Source organism: Stegastes partitus, unplaced genomic scaffold (assembly GCF_000690725.1).
Source record: "Stegastes partitus isolate 25-593 unplaced genomic scaffold, Stegastes_partitus-1.0.2 Scaffold1107, whole genome shotgun sequence".
NCBI classification, from domain to species: domain Eukaryota; kingdom Metazoa; phylum Chordata; class Actinopteri; family Pomacentridae; genus Stegastes; species Stegastes partitus.
Window position 1 is genome coordinate 64,885 of NW_007578838.1, and position 8,738 is coordinate 73,622.

Below are 8,738 nucleotides of genomic sequence, written 5' to 3' on the forward strand. Positions count from 1 at the left end.
TCACTGATTTTGTCGAGAAAGTAAACCAAAGCTAGTCTTAAAATCCTGATATATCATTTAGAAATGTCTATACATTTGTCAGTTTAAGAAAAAAGGCCAAAAATCAACCATTTGTAATTAGATGATTCTGTAAAAAAGCGTGACTCAGCTGTGACCAACAGTCGCATTGCAAAAATTCTGGGAGTTTCGGGTTGAACTGCAGGCAGTGTTTACACAGAGTATAGAGGAAACTAATTCAAAATGCATGTAGTAGAAACATCTGTGAGATGTCGAGGAAAACCTGAGTGCTTTTGGAGAAACGTTGTACATTTTGGATTCTAGGTTTTTAAAATTTTTGCATTTAAAAACACGATTTGCGGCACTTTAACCGTCTTGTACTGCAAAAAAATACAGCGCTTTGTTGTCTCTCCTTCCTTCCTTGGGTTATGAACAGCATTCGAGCTGAACCTGAACATTATTTGACCATTTTGCTTCACATGCACACACTTGCCTGATGCACGCCTGCCTAATGTGCTAAGAAGAGGCGTCTTTTTGACTTCACTACAACATCCAGTCACTCAGATTCTCGCAGCACGTGACGTACGTCTCTAGACGGCGAGAGGCTGGAATTGCCTTAAAAACTAAATTAATCAAAGCGGCACATTATACTTGTGGCCCCTGAGGTTTGGAAAATTTAATTTGCTCGTCACTGAACACACAAACCGCAGCTTCCCTTAAACCTTGAAGTGGCATCACGTTCGGAATACTAACAGTCAGGAAGAATATTATCTCCTAAGTGCCCTCATTTAGACCCAAACAACGGGTTACATGGCATTCGTGTCCGAACGTCTTTCTATCTGCCTCCAGAGGGCTGTTTAACATTTAGATGTCCATTAAATGAACCCGCAGAGAGAGCGAGCGCCGTTAAAACTACCAAAACTCATTTCGTACGTTCGACCGGGCCGGTCCTCGGCGGAGCGGCGGCGAAATGAAGACTTCAGCAGAAAAGTGAAACACAAAAAAAACTCCTCTTTAAAGAGCAGAGGGGGGAATCCAGGGCAGAGGAATGGCTTTGAATTGTGGTGTCAGTAAGGAAAAGTCGAATTTAAATATCCGTTACAACCTGCAAGAAGGTCGAGATGTTTTAAAACTTGTTATCGAATGAAGACAAACTGGCCTGAATATAAGTGTGTGTAAAGATGCATCTTTGTGTTGAACTTTACTCCATGTTATGCCCCAAAACGTAGGATGAGTTTATGTATGTAGGAGTTTCTCACCTGGACCGGTGCTGTCCGGCTTGTCAGAGGTATCGGTGCTGGAGCAGGTTTCTTCTCCCTGTGAACGAAACACAAACAAACAAAAATTACCCAGGAGTAAATAAACAAACTTCTAAATGAACACGACAGAAACCTTCAAATTCCAAATTCTACTGTAGAAACATCAGCGACAACTTGTTCTTTCAGGAAGATACCGTTCGAACCAATATCACAACTTTACTGAGGATATTTTGTAAATGTATATTCTTAAAATCCTACATCATGGAAGGTGTTGGATTCATTTACTCATTCATTTCCAGCTGTGGATGTTTGGTTAGTGTGTGTTGGTGCCGCAGAGGTCCAACAAACTATAAAAGCAGCACTTAAAACAACCTTATCCTTGTTGTAGCAGCTTTTCGTGGAGCGTTAGGCTGTGATAAACATGTTTTGTTCATGGCTGTTTATTGCAAATGACCGATCATCCAGATTAATAAAGGGTTCTTCCATGTGGGCTAGCAGAGAGCATTGTGGGGGTTTAGCGAGTAAATGGGCACCATGGCTTCCAAAGACTCCTGTGAGGCTTAACGACCAAGTGTTAAATCAAGTCAGGATCAATTAGGACATTGCTGCTATAACCTAGATGACTTTTGTGACCGAGGGTTTACCAGCAACCTACAGACATGAATACAAACTGTGCTGAATATTTATTATCTATTCATGAATTATCGATTGAGATCACGGCACATATTGAGGAAATCTTTCACACGTGTGACAGCAGATGTAAAGACAGGATCCGGCTTATCAGGAACATTCCGAATTATGTTATTATTAAAATACAAATACAGTCGTGACTCGATGATCCGACACTAAATGTAAAACCTTCTTTTATGTCGGATATCAAGGCTGTCGGATTGTCAAGACGGAGGTCCAGATACAAGGAGGGCTTGATGCTGGAAGGCTCATTTGTCGCTAATATTTATTGCTCATAGTTGTTATAATAACTAGTAGAGCTGGTCCCAATAGCACTTTATAGTCTCTGGATATTCAGGCCCAATTAATGATGAACATCAGAATATTCGGTGTGGTTGGGGGACACTTCCACCCCGCGGAAGTGACGGGGTGGAAGTGTCCAGAACACACAGGCAGTACTTGGCTGCTGATGCTAGTTTAGTTAGCGCTCACACTTCTGTTTCCTCCATCGGTGGCGGCGGGGGAGTGGCAGATACGCTCCACCGTTACCATCCATGTTTACTTCCATAAACACTGAGCACGCTCGCTGCGTGTGACGTCGTCGTGTCCTCTTCTGCGCATGCGGGACACTTTTGGGTCGTATGAAGTTCACACAGCAGATCACATACAAGTCGCATTGAAGTGGAAACGTGAAGGAAGTCACAAAGAAATCCTCATTGAGCATCAAGTCCTGCAGTGTGAACGTAGCCAATCTGTGGGATTGTTCAGTCAGATAATACGCCGTCATCCTGATTGGTGACATTAAATGTCATGTTGGAGTCAGAATCCAAGGCTGTCGCTATGTTAAGGCTGTTTTTAATGGGTTCTGCTTGTTTTTCCTAAAAACCTGTCAGATAGCAGGTTTAGGATCGTTAAGGGTCCGATTATCGAGTCACGGCTGTATACTGAATTTTGTCCCACTACGACCATCTCCCACAAAAAAACAACACAAATTATGTAAGTAATGGTCCAAAGTTGGAAAATGTAATGTTTTATCCTTTTTTTAAATGATAAATGCTGATTTTTAGCCACAAAACATCTGTAGAAATTTAAAAATGAAAGCAGTGTGTTTGACATTTGATGTTCCCTTTTATGTTAACTGGTGAAACGTGGGGGGGAAATAAAAACCAAGATTAGATTTTATAGTTGGAATTCAACAAATCCTCTAACATTATCTGTCCACTGTTGGTTGAATGTGTTAATGCTTTATTTTTTTTTAAATGCACCATTAACTGTTTCTACTGTAACCCGAAGCCCCACAGGTCTTCAGCTTGGAAGCATCCAAAGTGTAAAAAAAAAAAAAAATCTTCCCGGAGGCCACTTTGGGCCAAATCGACAAATACATTAGTTTATAATGGGTCCAAAAAGTGTGCAACTGAATCCCAGACTGTCCGTGGAGTGTGTGAGAAGTGTATGAAAGGAAGGAAGAGGGAGAATAACGGCTAACGTCACATCTCAGGAGAGTTCTGGCTTCACCTTGCTGCTCTCGTCTCTGTCCTCCCCTCCGTCGGCTTTGCCTTCGGCGTCATCCTTCGCCTCCTCGGTTTTGCACACGCTGAGGACAAAAGCAGAAAAGAATCTTTAACAACAGCGACGGCGTCCTATTGAGCCGCGCAGCTGCACGACCGAGACGAACACACGCTTCCTTAAACGCCCGACTAAAGACAAAAAAAAACCCATCAGAGCTCGGGAAAACAAAACGGAACAAGTGCAGAAACACCGCAAAGGGAATTATGACCTGTCAGAATGTGGCCAGGAAACAGGTTAAATACGAGGCGGCATCAAACTGTTGTTGAGACGGATTCTTCCTGAGGCGCAAGAAAGGAAGTTTTCAACGAAGCGACAAAAGGAGTCGGAGGTGAATTCACATCTGCAGGCGTTTAGCTGATGGCAACGTGTGAACTCAAGGCAAATGAATAGAAACAAAGCTGAAGTGTTGTTATTAATACGACGAGACAAGAGCAGAAAAGAATCAAAGCAACAAACAGCGGCGTCGTATTGAGACAACAAAATGAATGAATGAATAAAATGAAGCTTCTGTTCCAGTTTGTGGGCGTTTTTCTTCACTGTAGGTTCATTTTTCTCTTCAAATTAAAGTCCTGGACCTCTATGGAAACAGAACAACCATGAGTAGACGTACAGAGGACTCAGAAATGTCTTATGTGCTGCAGAACAAAGCTATAAAGCCATAAGTCGGAACCAAAAGAAAAAAAAGACACTTGAATTTCTTTCATTACTTATTTTACTAAATTAAAAAAATAAAAACACAAATCTGAAATCTACATGCACAACATTTTTCCAGCTGCAAAACATGCTGCAGATGTTTCACTACTTCTCTTCTTAATGTGCGTCCTTATTTTTTCCCACCTGCTCTGTAGAACACTGCCTGCAGTTCAGCCCGGTTCAGGCACAAAAAAATTAAATTAAATTAAAAAAAATAAATTCTGGGATTTTTTCCCGTCCGACCGTTGATCACAGCTCAGTCAGTCGTGCCTTCGTTGTTGCACCAAGAAGCACAGAATTTCTTGTTTTTTACAGAATGGTGCTAACTGCTTATTTTTGACAATTTTTTAAAACGAGACATTTAGAGCAAAGTGATTCTGATGTTTGGTTTAGTTTTCCGTCTGAACTGCACCTTTACTGGCACAAGGACCCTCAGAAAATTCTAAAAAACTGCCTATTTTGTCTGTTTATTTAATTTTGTTGATTATTTCTTATTACTTCTCTGAGTTCAAACGGTTGATCGTTTATGATGCTGACAACTAAATTCAAGTTGGATTAAAGGAAGAATAAAAGGAAGCTGAAGAGCTGCATCACCGTCAGTCCGTTATATTTCTGCTCTTCAGAGGATTTTTAAAACTGCAGCAACGATCGAGGCGGTTCTTTAACTACGTGACATTAATTTGAGTTGCTGCTGAACTCTAAAACTCGTCTCGTGCATACTTCAAAGTTCACTTGACAAATAAAACTTGGTGGTTTGCGACTGTTGGTGTTTTTCTCTGATTCGATTGCAAACACGCAAACAAAGGAAGGATGTGAATTCTTGCTAATCGAGGCGCCTTTAAATGGGAGAAACCTGATGCAGGGTTTTATCAGTGGAGGATAAACATTAACTTTCTGTCCACTTGGAGCAGGAAATTTTACTGGATTCAGCATTCATTGCTAGAAAACAGTCAAATGAGGGGAAATACTCATCAGATTCGTTAATTAATTTCCTTTGACTGATCACTTTTATACGACTTAAAAGAATTTGCAAACATCTTCAGCTGCGTTTCAACACCCCTAAGCCTCCTAAATACCCCGTCTGTTTGCTTTGCACACCTGTGTTGTGGTCGGGATTTCCCAGAAAGCAAACAGCCCTCAGGCAGCAATAAGGGAAGGCATTAGCGCGCAAAACACTTTTTCCAGCCCCGGTTTCCGCGCACCTCCGTCTCCGCGAGCGCAATTTCATCCCTGTAACATCAGCTCCTCTCTTGCATTTATTTAGCTCGTCCCCCCCTCGTCCCACTCCGAACCCGGTGCAGGAACCCCGCGGAGTTAACGCTTTGAGGCGAGGACGTCTTCCTGCTGCTCGGTCGCTGTGCTCAGCTGGGAACAGCTTCAGGTTGAACAGGTAACAAAGCGAGTGACAACTTCAATTACCTTCAGGAAGAGGATCAAAGCATCCTCCGCTCCAACGCGGCGTCTCATCTTCGGCAGCGCTGCCATCAGCCGGAGCGACGGCGCCCAGAAAATACATTTCCCACACTGGATCCCTCTCACTTATTCCTTTTTTTTTTTTTTTTTGTCAGCGAGGGTTCTTCCTGCAAGACTTGCAAATGCAGTGAAACTAGCCGAGAAACCGACCGGTGAGGACGAGTTTCACAGCTCTTGTGCAGGAAAAGCGTGCAGCTGTTAGAGTTCAGTGGTGGGTTAAGGACAGAATTTAATACTGTGTGATATTACACACTGCAAGGTCTCAGCCTTGTTGTAGATTATAGTCAGGAAAAAGTAGCATTTCATACAACGTTTGCAGGTTTTTAATCCCTAATATGTAAATTAGTCAAGTAAAATCATACCAGAAATGATCACACAGGATTATTGTTATTATCCTTTTGCACATTTAAAGTTATATTTATGACGCTGCTTTGCACATTCCTACGGAAGCCGAGAGCGGTCGTTTTCCGCTACTGTTCTTTCTTCGCCGTTTTCTCGAGATAACGAGCTAATTTTCTCGTTATCTCGGGATAACAAGAATCATTTTCTCATGAAAACGAGATAACTGGTGTTTGCCCGCTCGTGTCCGGTCCAGGATGGACTCCCAGGTGTGTGGGAGTGACTGACGTTTTGTAACGTCAGTCACTCTAACGAACGGGCTCCTGTTGTAAACGTGCTGCATAAGAACAACAGTGACGTCGTGTATCTGCAGCTGTGTGTGTGTGTCGGTCTGTTAGGCGTCGTTAAAACATTATCCTCCTCTTGCCAACATAACGAGAACCTTGATATCACCCTTTGCATTTGCATTTCTGCGCGTCTCAATCCGGCTCTGTGCACTCGGCATGTAAAGCAGGTGTGTGGGCCGTGAGGTGTCAGCAACAACAAACCGCAGAAGAAAGACGCGACGTGTTTTTCACACCAGCGTCTGCCGCGAAAAACTACAACCGACAGCGAGAGTGGAAGGAGGAGCCGCCGGAGATCTGCGGGGAGGCTCGGCCACGGACAGAGCTGGACTTTGGCTCCAGGCTTTGTGTCTGGTTTTTTTAAATTTCTGCTACTTTTAATTGAAAATTTGCTCCGAGGAATGCAACAGAAAAGCTTTGCTTGAATCCTTAAAATTGTGAGGTTAAGCCAGTTTAATCCCAGGACACTTGTGTCATAATCTACTTTGGTTGGCTTGAAAAAACAATTTGTTTAAAGAAAAGAAATCAACAAAAATTCCACCGTTTATTAAATCCAGAAACTGTAAAAACAGAATAAATCGTCGGATTTTCACGTTTCAGACAGCGTTTGAACTTATCAAGTGGGATTTTTAGTTTTGTCTAAAGAATTAAGAATGAAAAATAATCTTTAAAACGTGATATTTAATCAAAAATCCCTTTATTTCACTTGTCTCTTTTTTTTTAAAAATGCCAAAAATGAACTGTTTGCACGAAGCAGATTCTGTAAAAAAACTAAAAATTCTGCTCTCTTCATCGCAACTGTGGAGTCATCAATGACTCAGCTGTGATAAACACTCGCAGAGCAAAAATTCAGGGAACTTTTCGGCTGAACTGCAGACAGTGTCCACACAGAGCAGAGAGGAGACAAGTATGATAGCAAAATAAAAATATAAAAAGTTAAACTTCATCTAGTATTGGTAACACTTGTTGAATTCAAGGCTTTTTCAATTTTTGTAAATTAAAAAAAGTCAGAAATTCACCTTTTGTTAATTCTTTTTATGATTTCTGGTTTTGGAAATGGGAAATTACTTACTTATGTTTGTATTTAGCTTACTTTTAAGTGTCATTCATTCATCTTGACACCTCGTGGACAACCTGCTCTACCAGCTGACAAACAGCCACTGTGACTTTATCGTACGACAAGAAAGACACTTCTGAGTTCTCAGCACTCTGCTGTATGTTTTTCCTGTTTCCATAGAGGTGCAGGACTTAAAGATGAAAAATGAACCAAGTGCGAAGAAAAAAAACACCCAGAAACTGATATTATCACAGATCTGGGGCCACGTGGCTCAGAGAACATCTACGAGACGACAGTTTGGAGAAGACGAGCGTTAAAATCCACTGTGGTTTGATTGTACGTCTACCTATCAGCACCGTACCTGTCTGCCATGTCCGGCGCTATCTCCCCTCCTCCCTGCTCGGCCGTCAGCGCCGTGACGTCCGGCATCCCGACTCTTTCCAGGAAACACAGGTCTGGATCGGCTCGCATGGCGTTGTAGCGCTCGTATCCTGTCCAGGGACAAACACGGGGAGACAAACAGCATTAAAACACAAGAAAACCCACAAACATACCGGAGTGTCACCTCACAGTCTGAAAACCCAACACGTCCGACACTATTAGAAAAAAAACTGACGCAAGACAAGCATGAATTTTCTGCAGACGGCTTGATTAACTATTTAGAGAGAATAAATCATCCCAGAATGATTCTGTAGGCGAGTGACTCTGCATAGCAAGGAGGAAATTACTTATTAAAAAAAGCAGAAAAATGACTTTAAACCTTTCTTATAGGGTGAAACACTGACAAAGGCTTTATGGGTTTAGCTTCAGATGTCATGCAGAGCTTTGATTTAAATAAATGAGTCATCTCCAGCGGTGACGTCGTTCTTTCTGCAGCTAAAACACTTCCAGCTCGAGGAGCTGATCGATACGGAGATTAGCCTGTTTGTCACAATTACTCGTTAACCGTAGAGACGAAAAGCACTTTCAGGTTTAAACCGACAGAGAATGTTCTGCCACATTCCTGCTCATTTAAAATAAAGTTCTTCTTCACCTGCAATCTCACAAAGACAAAATACACGTAGTCAAAATGCGTCATTTGCTGAAGTTCTGCTTTCAACAGACACTGCAGCTTCCAGATGTTCCCTAAACGCCTCATGTGGAGGCTACAGGAGAAGCTTCTCGTCTCCATCAGTTAGAGAGACCAAACGTTAGTCTGAACAGAGTCAAATAAGAAGTTCTGATGTCAGATTTACCTGAAACCAGGTGAGTTTATCTACATGGACAATCTCCTATGAACGGGAAACTCATTTTAAAAGCTCTTTATTTAATTATGGGAAGTCAGAATCCTTATGATGT

General features: G+C 42.0%; 1 protein-coding gene across 1 annotated transcript in view; it reads right to left on the reverse strand.

The window, feature by feature from the left end:
* Window positions 1-8,738, reverse strand: part of chd6 (chromodomain helicase DNA binding protein 6) — a 134,174-nt gene that overhangs the window by 24,747 nt on the left and 100,689 nt on the right. Inside the window, exons 29-31 of the mRNA XM_008296166.1 lie at window positions 7,762-7,891; window positions 3,441-3,519; window positions 1,257-1,314 (exon numbers count right to left, since the gene is read on the reverse strand). Coding sequence (XP_008294388.1) covers window positions 1,257-1,314; window positions 3,441-3,519; window positions 7,762-7,891 — 267 coding nt within the window. The remainder of the gene's footprint in view (window positions 1-1,256; window positions 1,315-3,440; window positions 3,520-7,761; window positions 7,892-8,738) is intronic.